Here is a 15,412-nt window from a genome sequence, read left to right as displayed (position 1 = left end):
CCTGGTGGCTGGTTGCAGTATAGGTCATAAAGCCCACCTACTCCATGTTAGTGGATGGGACATGGGCCAAACTAAAAAGTCAAAGTACACGTCAAAGACATTTTTTCCCATAGATGGTTTCTCTCATTTTAGTTAGTTCTTATCATGCTGATTTATGTTCAAGTGTTACTTTTTCTGATAAGTTGGGTTTTAATTAGTTATTTGATGCTATAAAAAGGGGGGTGAGACGTCATGATCGGCAGCTGTGAGTCTCTCTTGCTGACAAGCTGTGGCCGTGCTCGGGTCGCGATTGGTTCGGGCTGGTCGTCTATCTTTACATGCAGTCTATGGTTCTGGGCTACTGTAGAAACATGGTGGACTCTGTAAAAAAGGATGCCCTATTGCTCCCTATGTAGATATGAAGGGTTCATTCTAAGCTAACTAAAAACACAAGGATTCTTAGTTTCAGGTGATTATACACTAATGAAAACATATGAATATTATATTCCATTTCTGCTAAGAGATCCCCCGAAATGTTACACACTGTTCCTTTAAAGGAATTGTACAACATTTCTATATCAGTGGATATCAGTTTCATGGCTGTTGTTAAGTACAGAGCTGGAGCAAGGACATGGTTAGCCTCGCATAGCATAAAGACTGGAAGCAGGGGAAAAAAGCTAGCCTGGCTCTAACACTTCTACAGCTCACTAATTAAACATGTTGTACCTTGCTTGTTTCATGTGTACAGAAATGTAAAAAGGACACTTTTCCCTGTGCATTGAACATCTGTACAAGTTGAAAATTTGAGTGAATAAAATGTGTTTGGCCAGCTGACATCTGTACAGTGACTATACGTTGGCTGTTTGTGGTGAATAAACACAGACTACAAAGTCTGGTTGTCAAATTTGTAAGAACACCGGTAGAGTGAGGTGGAAAGTCGCACCTTAATGCATTTGAAAACAGTTAAAGCTCCTCCCTCAATCTGACCTGGGGACACTAAGACACAGCGAGTGCGCTAAAACAACACACACAGACTGCATTGGCATTGTCTCATTTATAAACAATTATAAAATATGCTCAAATCATAACCTGGCAAACTGCAGCCCAACAGGCAACAACAGCTGTCAGTGTATCAGTGTGCTGACTTGACTATGACTTGCCCCAAACTGCATGTGATTATCATAAAGTAGGCATGTCTGTAAAGGGGAGACTCATGGGTACCCATAGAACCCATTTTCATTCACATATCTTGAGGTCAGAGGTCAAGGGACACCTTTGAAAATGGCCATGCCAGTTTTTTCTCGCCAAAATTTAGCGTAAATTTGGAGCGTTATTTAACCTCCTTCCAAGCTAGCATGACATGGTTGGTATGATACATGATACCAGTATCTTCACTCTAGCTTTAAGCTTTGAGCATGCTATGATTAAAAATCTCAAGTTGCGTTAATGTGTTATTACCGCGTTCACTTTGACAACCATTATATGCATATATATAATGCACTGCTTGATTGAATGCCCTGCAGCAACAGTGTCATACCTAATATAACTTGGTTTTTACCAATGGCTGAAGATTCTGAATGTATTTTGCAGCTGTGTTTGACATTATACAGTACTGTGAGGTTAGCAAGTGGAGCCGCTGGATGCTCGGTGGGGAGGTGTTTTCTATTCAGCTGTGATCCTGGTGCTGATGCTGTCCCAGACAGGCAGTGTGACCAGAGAGGCTCCACTGGGAATCTCCCTCACACTGCTGCACACTGCAGCAGCCTCCTTCATGAATAACAAGTAGCTATAGGAACGCAACCCCCCTCCTCCCCTATACGCACATACATGCATCAAATGTACACAAAACACGCACATATCCGCATGTGGTCACAATCATGCACATCATGCAAATATATAAAGGCACGAGCTCATAGCCGCTGCACACATACAAGCTCACACACATGTTTATGTGCTCAGATATCACTATCTACACACACAGATAGACATGCACACACAAAGAGACAGGCATGCTGAAGCTCACAGATGGGGATTGTGTCTGCCAAGTGCTGTGTATGGAAAACTGTAATGAATATGATTACGACCTAAAGACTGGTGTGGTTTACACAATGAGGAAGACAAAGGCAGTCCGCTGCATTGCATGTATATCAGGTATTCAGTCGGTTGTCTTTTCCAAAGCCACTTACTTTAAGTGCAAACACTAGAATAAATAAATATAATCATTTCTTTCTAAACCATTTTCTCTTGTAGTATTTTGCTTCAGTACAATTTACCCAATGTAAAAGTCTTAAAATATTACATATTTTGTCCTTAAAATCGTACATTGCATGCAGAGTACAGCAATGTAGATTAATGTTACCAATATGGTGAGTATAGGGAATAAATATGAATCCCATGTTAAAGCAGCAGTAGGTAGAATTGGAGCAAATATGATTAAAAAAAAAGTTATTTTTATAAAACAGTCACTATATCCTGACAGCAGAGCATGAGACACGTAATCAGAAAAAGATCATGTGCCTCTGTGTCCTCCGGTGTCCTCTCCGGTGTCCTCCGGTGCTCCTAATGGCATCTGCAAGATTTCACAGACCGGAGGAAAACAACCAATCAGAGCTTATCTGGAGTCTGCCGTCCACCTGCCTTCTATGAGCCGGCTGTCAATCACTCACGAACTCCAAACGGTCAAACTAGGCAACGCTGATCAAATATGAATCAATATTGTGTTACTGCAATGCCTATTTCTCTCCTCAAATGTTTTCAGAAACATCTTGTAGTGTACTGTGCAGCTGTAAAATGAGAAAGTTTGTGACCCGGCAGCCATGTTGAGATCTGTCAAGGAAATACCAAGCACTGCCCACCAGCCAGAGCACAGCTAGATTTTTTAAAGCCTGAAAACAGAGCCATGAGGAGGTGCAGAAGTCTAGTTTTCTCTCAGAACACTTGAATTACAATATGCTGAAAGGTTATTATGGATTTTTTGCCCAATGATGCCAAAAATATACTACCTACTGAAGCTTTAAGTACAGGACAGATGTAAGTATGTGTGAGAAATACATCATACATAGTTAGCAGTGCATATGCTAGTCCTTGCACAATGCACATTTGGAAAAACTTTTAGGATTTTGGTTCTGGGCTGAAAAATTCATGGATCTGTGTTTTATTGAACTGATTAAGATTTATGTGGTCTTTTGAATAACAAAACCTCCAATATGTACGTTTTCAAAAAAAAACTTGCTCCCACACACACTTTTCTCTGCTTTATTAGTCAACGTTTCGGTCAACAAGGACCTTCATCAGGACATTAAAGATTCTTTAATGATTTCTTTTTTTAAGATTTTTTTGAAAAAGAAGAAGTCAAGAACATATATTTATATACAAACACACATATCTGATGAATATTTATGTCATAAACTGAAAGAATGTTCAGCGTCCTGAACAGTGGAGCAGAGGCCTCCTAAGAGTTGACAAAGTTGCCAGTCTTACAATTTTTTTTTTTGCAACAAATACATTTTATGAAGATTCCGTCCACATTTCCTGCTAGGAAAAAAGTGCCCTCCAACAACAACAACAACGCTTGGAAAAATCCACCAAACCACCTCATTGCTTCTCACGGATCTTGAACTATTAATCCACACTTTCATATTCTCCCATCTAGACTATTGTAATTCCCTCTACACCTGCCTCAGTCAATCTGCTTTAAATCGCCTACAGGTGGTTCAAAATGCAGCGGCCAGGTTATTAACCAGAACCAGCCATCGGTCTCACATCACCCCTGTTCTGGCATCCCTCCATTGGCTCCCTGTAAAATTCAGAATCAACTTTAAGATCTTGCTAATTACATTTCTGACCTCGCCCCCAGTTACATTTCTGATCTCCTTGTTCTATATTCGACCTGTCGAACACTTCGATCCTCTAATCTCGGCCTTTTATCCATCCCCCACTCAAACTGAAAAACAAGAGGTGATCGGGCCTTTTCTGTCTTAGCCCCAACTCTCTGAAATCACCTCCCCCCGAATCTATTAGAGCTGCTGAATCACCGGACTGTTTTAAGCGGCTTCTAAAAACCCATCTCTATAGGCAAGCCTTTTTATAGGCCTCATCCACATGTGTGTGTGTGTGTCTGTTTTTGTTTGATCTGTTTCTCATTGTTTCTGTGTTTCATATTGTAATTTTTCCCTGTTTTCATCATTGTTTGGTGTTTCATTTGTGTGTGAAGCACTTTGTAACGGTGTGTTTGAAAAGGTGCTATATAAATAAATAAAGCTTTACTTACTTACTATTAGGACTTTAAGAAGTTTAAACATGCACTATCTGCCTTTAAACATGCACTATCTACCTTTAAACATGCACTATCTGCAACCATCTTGGACTCTAACCACAGGCGCACTTACACTTACTTACACTATACATCCTATATACCACTTTATAGACTGCACACATGTACATATTACATTTATTTATTGCACATACTACATTTATTTATTGATGGACTGCATACACTATGTTCACCCATTCACTCTGTATCTTTTATGTATATATTATTGTTTTTATATTTTTTGTATACCTTTACCTCTCCTGTGATTCACTCTGTTCGCTGATTTTGCTGCTTTGACACCTGAATTTCCCTCCGGGGATTAATAAAGGTTCATCTTATCTTATTTTATCTTATATATCTATATATAAACACACATATCTGATGAATATTTATTTATATTTAACAGTGGAGCAGAGGCCTCCTTAGACTGTGACAAAGTTGACAGTCTCGTTTTTGCAACAAATGAAGTTTATGAAGAATCCACCAAACCACCTCATTGCTTCTCACCCATTGGCTAGAATTCGCCACGAATCTCAGGAGGACCAATCAGAGCGCAGCTCGCTGAGTTTTTAAATCCCTCCGCTTCTGTCAAAACGCAGAAGTCACATGATCAAATGCGGTCAACAAATCAGAGTTCGCGTTTGTTGTAAACAGACTGAACTGACCAATAGGAGGGGTCGGGAGGTTGTTCTATTTCCGGTTGACGTCACAGTGGCTATCTGAGCACCGTTGTGGTGCCAACAAGAAGTGAAGGAGAGTAAAGTAGAGAGAGGAAGGAGGAAACTGGAGGGGATGAGCTACAAAAACACACAGCTATAATTTGGGATATATGTTCCATCGCTTAGCTATGGCTACACAAACAGAGCAGACGTTTTACTGAGATGTTGGCTGCTATAAAGAGAGATAATTAACTGCTCCATCGAAGTTTTAGCTGAAGAAGAAGTCACAGCTAGCCGTCATCACCGGGCTGTTATCTACCACTAACACAGCTCTACACAACAAAGACAGACAACATGGTGTCCTGGATGATCTCGAGAACAGTTGTGTAAGTACCAAGACGTTTAAGAGTACTGCAAGTTAACTAAAGTTGTTGTTTTTGCCTCATGGAGAAAATTAGAGGCATCTGATGAGGGTGAACTTTGTTAGCTTGCTTGGCTAACCTGTTAGCATCCTAGTTGGCTAAAGTTGTAACCTTTAATTTACTGCTTCATTGCTTTGGAGGACTTTGACGACTTAATTTGTGTTAGCAGGCGTCACAAACACTTTCTTTTGTATTATAAATAGTTGTATACATAGCTAACTAAAGCTTTGCTACTGAGATTAAGCTATAAGCTAATGCTAGCATCTTGTTTATGAATCATGGCCCATGCACACTGGTGCTGCTGGTGAGTCACAATATGAACGTTGTTTAAGTATCGATGAGGTGGAGCCGTCCACATGCATGTGTTGAAGGAGTGTCAGGTACAGCTGACATCTTGAAGATATTATTAGCCCAATAGTCCTGCCCAATATAAACTGGTGGCAACCATGACATAGTTATTAGCACAGGAAGAAAGGCGAGTTTAACCTCTAATTTGTTTGGCTTTGCATGGATTTGTTTGCTTACTGGATGGCTACTTATCTGTTGTCATGCCACTGGAAATCCCTTGTGAATAAAGCAGAAGATCAGAGATTCATATTTAAAACACCTGGAGATGAGTTTACTTTTTGGTAACAAAAAAATAGAATTATTTTAATAATAATATAATAATAAGATATATTTTTTTACCCCAACAACATCCCTTTGTCTCATTCTCTTCCTATCTGTCTCCCTATTTGTCTTTCTCTTTCCTGTATACGTCCAGGAACAGCGGTTTCATAACGTGGTATATAATGGAGGATAGGAATGTGGTGGAAAGTACAGAAGGGAGTGGAGCAAAAAATACGAGAACAGCCTCTCCTTTTTTCATCCATGTGTTATATGCCTGTGGGCCCTTCTTGCCATAACCTGTCGACAATTTGTCTTCACTCCTGCCACTTCTAAATACTTTTTGCATGATGCATCTGAACAACAGAATGTACCACAGTCAAATTAACAGTGGATTCAGCACATTGATGGTTTCCAATATGTAGGTTAGTATTTGGCCAGTGACGTACTTCTGCTGGTGTGCTTCTTTACTCTAGATTAGAACATTCTGTTTGAAGTGTACCAGTGACTCAGGCTGTGTATTGGCAAGAATCTGGCGATACGATACGTATCATGATACATGGGTTACATTGCGATATATTGCGATAGTGTAAGTAAGGCGATATATTGCGATTCAAATCGGAGTAAAAAAAAGTTTACAGTGGGATCTGCATTTGCATTTATCACAGTCCCTGTAAAGTCCAACATCATAGCACTACTTACATACAGTAGTGTATACACTGAGAGGGCACATCCCTCTGCCAATGAAATAAAGTATTTAAGTAATTACACATACGGGTACTTCGCAAAAAGTCAAGGGGGTGCGGCCTGACTGGCAGATGTTATGACCCACAGATATCTGCAAAGCAAATATTGTAACATTCTGATCATTTTGTGATCTTTGTTAGTCAAGTCAATTTTATTTTATACAGCCCAATATCCCAAATCACAAATTTGCCTCAGGGGGCTTTACCATCTGATACAACACCCTCTGTCCTTCACAGTCTCATCGGATGAGGAAAAACTTAACCCAAAAAAAACCAACATTTTAATGGGGAAAAAATGGAAGAAACCTCAGGAAGTGCAACAGAGGAGAGGAATCCCTCTTTCAGGACGGACAGATGTGCAATAGATGTCGTGTGTACAAAGTAACAATATAATGAAAATACAACATAGACAATCCAAAAAAAACAAACAAAAGATACATATAATGTTCATGCCATTTACCTCTAACTGAACTGAACTGGAGAAATCGGAAGTTCAGTGGCGGTATGCAGTGCTGAGTCTGCTATAATTTCATTGAGGCAAGCTCAAACTTATCAGTGTACTGGCCTAGATACTGTTCTGTGCAGCTTAGGGCTCGTATCTCTGATGAGTGTTCTTTGCCCATGTCATGTCGTGTTCATACATTTTCATTACAGTGGTTTCTCGGGGCAGTAGCTACTGCTACAGTGTAGCGGGCAAATGCTTTAAGCCTGCAGTGCGTACATAATGTTGGAATTATGTGATGAGAAATTCTTTAGGATCAATATAATAAGATTTTTTTTCTTTCTGTTAATGTGTACACATTTGTGTAGCCAACTGAAAAAAGGCAATTTGTTTAGTGAGGGAGAACTGAAACCTATTCTAATAAGAGTTTTAATGTGTTTATTGTCCAAAGAAGAAAAGCAACCAGAAAACACGCTGAGCAGACCCTCAATACATTCAAAACATGCATCTTTCTTTTCTAGTGTTTCTGTCACCCTTTCTACCTCTACATATCTCTTTTCCAACAACCATTTAAAATGTAGTCATGCAACAGTTAAAAAAAGTCAGACGCTGATTTCCAACTCAGCACTCCATGACCAACTATTTTTAGGCAACAGCTTGCAAGGAGCGGTTCCAGAATAGTTGTATCTCTCCTATTCCCTATTTGTCCAGTTCTTTCTCTTTGTGACAGCCTCCCTTTAGTGTTGATGAAGAAATAGCTGTCTGCCCAGGGAGTAGAACAGCCATAAAAACCACTGATATTCTTCCCAAGAATGTGGAGCTCTATGGTGATAATTATCACATAGCACAGCAGTTCATATTCGGAGAAATGTAGCAGCACAATTAAAAGAAGCGCAGGAGGTAAACACCATCATGAGCTCCTCCAATGTAGTGTGATTTGATGCAGGAGCCCTGTAGCGCAGAATGGTCAGCTCTGTGGTATTATTGGAAGAGTATTGGAAGGTATTAAGTTGGAATGTGCTGCTGCAGTCTGCTTGTTCCTCTCAGCAGAGTGAAGAACAAGCCTTTCAGGATCCGTACGATGCATCTGGTGTGCTTTCATTACCTTTAGCACATAATATTATAGCCTCAGGCAGTGTCTTATTTATATTCATCACTGTTTAATAATGTGCTTAATAGCCAAACAATATGCTTATAGTATATCTGAAAAATGCTGCCTTTTTAAAGGCCCTGAAAACACATTCTCAATCAGTCGTTGTGCCTCTGCACCGGCGACAGCCATGGCTGGAGGCATTATATTTTCGGGTTGTCCGTCCCTCCGTCTGTCCGTACCATCTATGCTATAAAGCAAGGAATCTCTGTCTGTCGTTATTCGGATATCTCGAGAACCGCTCATCCGATCGACTTCACGCATGGCAGGTGTATTGCTGGGGGACCCAAGGACATGCAGTATCGAATTTTGGTGCAATTTGGACACTTTCAATATTAATAAACTTTGAATAAACAAGCACACAACGCTCTGTGCAGCAGCAGGGACGGGGCTTCAGGGCTCTGCAGACTGAGACGAGCATGTTGCCCACAGCGGGCAGACCGCGGCTCAACCCCGAACGGGTACGAGACCCCGACAACGCTGCAAACGGCAATACCGGTAAGCAATCATTCCGAGCGGCCGCGGCTCATTTACTGCTGGTTCACTTTACAACCGAACTTTTCTTCACCTCAACACGAGCAGATGGCCAACTGGAAGCAGAATCAAACCAGAGTGTATTTTACTGCATGATTGGGAGTAAGCCGCAACCTGTGTGTGGGTGTTTTCCCCCTGTGAATAAGACGGTATTTCCCCAGTGTCAGACTTGATACTCACTTATAACACGTCTGTAATATCATTACCACCAACAAAATACCTCTGCTAATTAAATCCATGCTCTACTTTATAACCTCAGTGGTTATGTCAGAGCAAGCAACTAATACGCCTATTTGAAAATTGCCTCCGTTAAGTGTATTTCACCAATATTTCTGACCGCGAGTAACAGCGACCTGGATGTGTTTTTCAGGGGCGGGCTTAGTGATTTGGGGGCCCCAAGGGCAAACACCGTCTTGCTTTAGTTTTCACCCTCTCTAACTGGAACTGTTGGTATTGGAAGTGATGAAGAAGTATTCAAAACATTTTTTCTGCAGTAAAACTTGTAACTATTAATAATAAAACTACATCATAATAAATCTATAGCTGTTTGGGGCCCTTTTAGTTTGGGCCCCAGGCAGTTGCCTACCTTGCCTAACGGGAAAGTCTGCCCCTATGAACCAGAGTGTATTTTGTGTATCTGACCGTGAGTAGCCGCGACTTGGTTGTGTAATGCAACAATGTCATGGCAGGTGTATTGCTCACGACCCCAACGAAGCGCAGTGTTGATTGTGAAGTTGTTTGTATGAGCGGTTCTCGAGAAAACTGCAAGTAGTAACACCACAGGCCAAGCATTCAGCCCGTTCTCAACAGGCATGTTTTCAATGGGCACTAGTCATTGTGAACGCGATATCTCAGGAATGCCAGGAGGGGATTTCTTCAAATTTGGCACAAAGGTCCACTTGCACTCAAAGATTAACTGATTTAGAAAGGTCAAAGCTCACTGTGACCTCACAAAACACGCTTTTGGCCATAGCTCAAGAATTCATATGCTTATTATGACAATTTCACACAAATGTCTAACAGGATAAAACGATGAAATGATGACATTTTGGACAGACGTGGATGTAAATTGCAACCTGATTGGTTGGCGGAGGCATATAACCGCGAGGCGGTAATACTAGTTTTCTATGAATGATGGGTTCCTGCATGACCACACATTTTTCTGCCAAAGTTTTGGTTCGAGTTAGAGTTGTGGGGTTGTTTGCTTATGTTGCCAGCCCTCTGTTATTCAAAACTGATCAAACCACACCCACACAGTCCTGCTGAAGCAGAGTTTTTGACTATTGAAGTCTAAGGAAGTACTTTTTTTTATTATAAGGTTTAACTTGTTTAGCTTGTTGTATTTAGTCATGAATATTTAATACTTATTACTGCCTCTGGGAACCAATTTTACATTGGCTTAGAAGAAACATTGCTATATACTGTATTCACATCCATCTTCATCTGACACTGATGGGAGGTTTTGACAGAGTATGGAAATTCAAAATGTTAATATACAGTAATTCCAGTTTATTGCAACTTGAGTTTTAATTTTGTAGTTTTGGCTTTCATTTCAAATAATAACATTGTAGCCATCAAATTAATGGAAGACATCTGTGAAGTCCGAGTCACACCTCTCCATCTAGGATCTCACTTTTTCCGGCCTCTTTTGGCCTGAACAAATGTCACTGCATATCAACAGGGCAAGCTGTTGGTTGTTGTCCATGTTTGTTTTGGTACTAAAACACAAGACCGTTGACGTTCTCTCAGGATTCTGCGGAATCGTCTGCCACCAGAACTCCAGTGGTTCAGCGTGTCGTCTAGTGTATTTTTTTTTCAATTAGTCTTTAGGTTTGTTCCAAGCTTTACTGCTTCAACTTTAACCTACTGTACGTACCAGTTTTTCTGGGGATATTACATTCCAGGTGTTCTCACTCTCAGTTTTACTTCTGCTAAGTGTATTTCACCGATATTTCTGACCGCGAATAACAGCGACCTGGGTGTGTTTTTCAGGGGTGGATTTAGTGAATGTTGGTATTGGTGGCAGTGGTAGAGGAAGTACTCAAAACTTGTTTTCTGAAGTAAAATTATGAACTATTAATAGTAAAACTACATCATAATAAATCTATAGCTGTTTGGGGCCCTTTTAGTTGGGTTTCTGACCACGAGTAGCCACGTCTTGGACTTAGATTAATACATTCCAGGTGTGCTCACTCTGTTTAACTTCCAAATGAAGTGCTTTAGATAAGCTGGATCAGCTGTTGGTTTGTTTTCAACTGACGTCTGACTGCTTGTGTGTCTTGACCCGTTGGACTTTGTACATAGGTGTGTCGCTGTGTTTTCATATCTCAGCCATTAACTAGGTGTGTACAATGTTATCATGACCGATACAAATGATGGTAAAAGCATTTAAAATCAGGTTTTAATAAACCAGAATTGTTTTAACATTGTGTGCCTTATGTAAGGCAGTTGTATTCTAGGCTATCTTGGTATTTTTCTACTTTCAGAAATATGCAAAACTGAGCTAAAGTTTGAACTTGTGTGTGATGTGTGATGTCAGTATTTTAATGTGGGAAGATTCTGAGAGCTGGGAGAGCGGTCTAATGATGTATGTCATTTATTTCCCCATGAGGAAATCCTCTGGGTATGTCTGTACACTACAGACCTGGACTGTACCCCGTCTCATTTGCTGTAGCAGCAGTTCTCTCAACAATCCTCCCTCTGTCTTTTTAGGGGGAAAGTCATGTAATCAAATTCTTATTCCTGAAGCTCAAACCAGATGGTGCAAGCTCAAATCTTGGAGATCTCTGCTTTTTTTTCTCTCTCTCTCTCCTCTGTTTCTCCGTTCTCTTCTCCGTCTTGGTATGTCTCCTGTTTTTATTGCTCTTGTTCTCTCTTTCTCTCTTTTCCTTTGCTCTTTCCCTTGTCATCCTGTCCCCCCCCCCCACACCCCCACACCCCCTCTTCCCTCCATCTGGTTGTTGGTGGTGTACGGTGTCAGGAAACCAGGGAAATTGACCTGGAGCCCAGAGTCAAGGTCTATCTAAAAGCAATGGGGTTATTTTCTCAGCTGCATGCAGAGAGAGGGGGAGAAGGTGTTGAAATGGGAAGAAGGGGAATGAGGAGGGAGAGAAGGGAAATGGAGAGATGGAAGTTTTGGTTTGAAGAAGGGGGCCCTGCTTTTCACTAAATTGTTTCAAGAACGTTTCAGTGCACATTCAACTTCTTTTGTGTGAGCTTGGTCTATGGAGACACTTTCTGGCGGTCTATAGTTACTCTCAAAGATGTAAATGTACATTTAAAGCCTTTTAAAAATATACAGACTAGATACAGTCATTGGAAGGCAAAGGTAGAGAAAGGTGGTACTTTTTTGGCACCAGATGAATCTGTTAGGTATTACCAAGTAGGACCAGGAGATCCTTTTCTTAATAAATTACACCAGTGCATTTTTAAGAAACTGCTGCTGCTGCTGCTGCTGCTAGTAGGGTATAACGGTATACATATGCTGCTGCATGGTACAGCACGGCGCTACTCAACTCCACTTGCTCTTTTTAGGATTTCCATTAGCAAAAGTTGTGGGTAATACCTGGTACCTACTGTGTATACTCGAGTTTCCACTGCATGGTACGGCTCTGCTCGACTGGACTTACTTTTGGATCTTTTGTCAGTTGTACGGCGTAGTGTACGGTGTACAATCTATTTGGAAATTGCCTCCGCTAAGTGTATTGCACCAATATTTCTGACCGCGAGTAACAGTGATCTGGGTGTGGTTTTCAGGGGCGGATTTAGTGAATGTTGGTATTGGCAGTGGTGAAGAAGTACTCAAAACATTTTTTTCTGAAGTAAAACTATGAACTATTAATAGTAAAACTACATCATAATGAATCTATAGCTGTTTGGGGGCCCCAATAGGACTGGGCGATACGATACATATCACAATACAGGGGTTACGATTCAATATATTGCGATACTGTAAACAAGGCGATATATTGCAATTTCTTTAACCTAATTTGAGGAAAACTGTCATAGTAAAAAGAACACCACCATATGCATACAATTTGGAGTTTTAAAAAAGTTTACTTTTTCATGCCATCTGAACAGTGGGATCTGCTTTTGCCTTCATCACAGTCTCTGTAACATCCAACATCACAGCACTACTTTGAGAGGGCACATACACTGAGAGGGTGCATTTCTTTACAAATGAAATAAAGTATTGACTTAGTCAATCCTTGCATGTAAACTGTTATTAATTAAAAATCGTTACTGCGTTTTTGAGAATCGATACAGTATCACAAAACATAATATCACGATATTCGATATTTTCGATAATTTCTTACACCCCTAGGCCCCGGTCAAGTCTGTCCCTTTGAACCAGAGTGTATTTCACTGGTGTTTCTGACCGCGAGTAGCCGTGACTTGGTCTTGGATTATTCCATTCCATTCCTCAGTGCGCTCCAGCCATTAATGCACGAGCATGACAGACTTTTAAAATGCATTTCAGTTATTTATTATTTAGATAGTTTGAGATACTGTTTTTCAAGCAATTCTCCACTTCATGAAAAAACCTTCAACGCATTACTCTTGCGATAGGGTTAGAAAATGTGGGCTAAACCTTCGCGATCGCAGTCAACAAGCAGACAAGGTGGTATTCGTGGTTCTCCTGTCCTTGATTGCCTTGCTGTCCCAGAGGAACCCTCCACCCCCCATTTTCCTGCATAACAAACTATCCTACAAGTGGGACAGTGTTCAGTGACACCTGAGAGTCGAATGAAATGACAGAAGTCATTAAGCCAAGTCCTCGAGTGCAGAAATTCATGGGTGCTGACATGAGCCGGTTAATGTTGTTATTGTGCAGCTTGTTTATTACGGTCTTTATTTCCTTCACACCATGGGCCCAGCCATGTGTGAGCACGAGCTCTGGGACTACACTTTCACTGCAGTCAAAGCAAATTAGGAGCAATTGAGACACAAATACCTGCTATTATCACAGCATCAGCAATCGCCTTTCATTAGCATGAACAAGAGCTACTAGCCACCACAAGGCCTTGAAATTGCAGAGCTGGACAGGAAAGACTTGTATGTAGTTGCACAACTACGACAGACAAAGCAATATAGACATTCAGAGAGCCCCCCCTACCCCCGTCCCCAGGCTGCTGTTCCAGTTTCTCCACTACAAACATGCATACAAACACAGCCACATACCAGTGTAAGAGAGGGCAGGGGTTCACTCAACTTTGATTTATTTTGGCCGATGGTTCAGCACTATTGTTCTCTACGTTCATGCAAATAAAGCCCAGTGAGATGGAGACATGAAGAGCGAGCATGCGAGCTTTGGCAGCCTTGCTGTTTCTATAGCAACAGCAGGAAAATAAACTGCTGTGGTTGTTGGCGGCTCGCCCGCCGCTGAAGGGGACTCTGGTCACAGATGACTATATACAGTGTGTCTGTGTGTGTGTTTGTAAGCTGCTTTCATTGTGAAATCCTCCACCTTTTTATCATTTAAACTGGAGTTGAAGGAGTCCAAATGCTCCTATAAAGTAGCTCATTCACTCATCCCCCCCCCTGTGCAGCTATGTCAGGGTCGTGGCAGACAAGTAGAGACCAGGGTATCAATGCATCTTTTACAGTTGCTCGGCATATCAACGCCCCCTCAGATTTGAAATCCAAACCATATGGTGGTCTGGCTAAAACAAGACCGTTATTAATATGCTGCGATCACACTACATGGTATTTTTGTCTTTTAAAATAGTGACTGTGTCGGATAAGGCAGTCATAGAGTCATAGGTTGTTGCTGTGTCATAACAGACTACATGTTGGACAATCAAGAGCCACACACACACATCCATACATTTTTTGGTGCTGAGTAACAAAAAGCTCAACAAACATAATGAAAAAAATACCTAAAGTTCCCAGTTCTTCTTTAATTCGGCATGGACTCAATGTATGACCACAAATGGCCATCTTCAGGTTAAGGTGAGGGTGTGAACAACCTTGTAGACTGTGGAGGACAGAGTCTGCCAAAATAAAAAATAAATGAATAAATAAATAAATGACTCGATAAATAATAATAAAAAATGCCATTAAAAGTAGCAAAAATAATAAAAAAAATAAATGTAGTCATTAATGAATTGATAAAATGTTACATAAATTGATATTTCTGTTTTAATTTTCTTTTTTATTTATTTACCTTTTTATTAATTCCCTTTTTTATTTACTCTTCTGTTCATGTCCACTTTTATTTATTTATGTATTTATTTTTTGTGAATTTTAAAATGTATTTATTTTTATTTATATATTTATTTTTACATTATTTATTTATTTTCTGGATTTATTTTATATTTAACCCACGAACAACACATTTTAACATCCATAATCATGGTTTTTATGAATGAAAGTGAAGCTGGAACCAATCATAGTCAGTGGGCAGATCAATTCAGTTCAGTTGATAACAGCTTTATTTATCCCAATGAGGGAATTTGCATTGCAGATCATGAGAACACATACAATAAACTGGGGATAGCACATAAAACGATGGCTCGGAAGCGTTAAAGAAGCTCTAAAGCATTGGTATCAGAGGGAATGA

At 40.4% G+C, this 15,412-nt stretch overlaps 1 protein-coding gene across 1 annotated transcript in view; it reads left to right on the top strand.

Annotated features, from left to right (window-relative positions):
• Positions 1 to 4,963: 4,963 nt before the first annotated feature.
• reep3b (receptor accessory protein 3b) overlaps positions 4,964 to 15,412 on the top strand; it is a 41,280-nt gene continuing 30,831 nt past the window's right edge. Inside the window, exon 1 of the mRNA XM_037754968.1 lies at positions 4,964 to 5,336. Within this exon, the coding sequence (XP_037610896.1) occupies positions 5,305 to 5,336 (32 nt within the window). The 5' untranslated portion in view covers positions 4,964 to 5,304. The remainder of the gene's footprint in view (positions 5,337 to 15,412) is intronic.

This window comes from Sebastes umbrosus, chromosome 20 (assembly GCF_015220745.1).
Source record: "Sebastes umbrosus isolate fSebUmb1 chromosome 20, fSebUmb1.pri, whole genome shotgun sequence".
NCBI classification, from domain to species: Eukaryota; Metazoa; Chordata; class Actinopteri; order Perciformes; family Sebastidae; genus Sebastes; species Sebastes umbrosus.
Note: the sequence above shows the minus strand (reverse complement) of the source record. Positions and strands in the feature narration are given on the sequence as shown.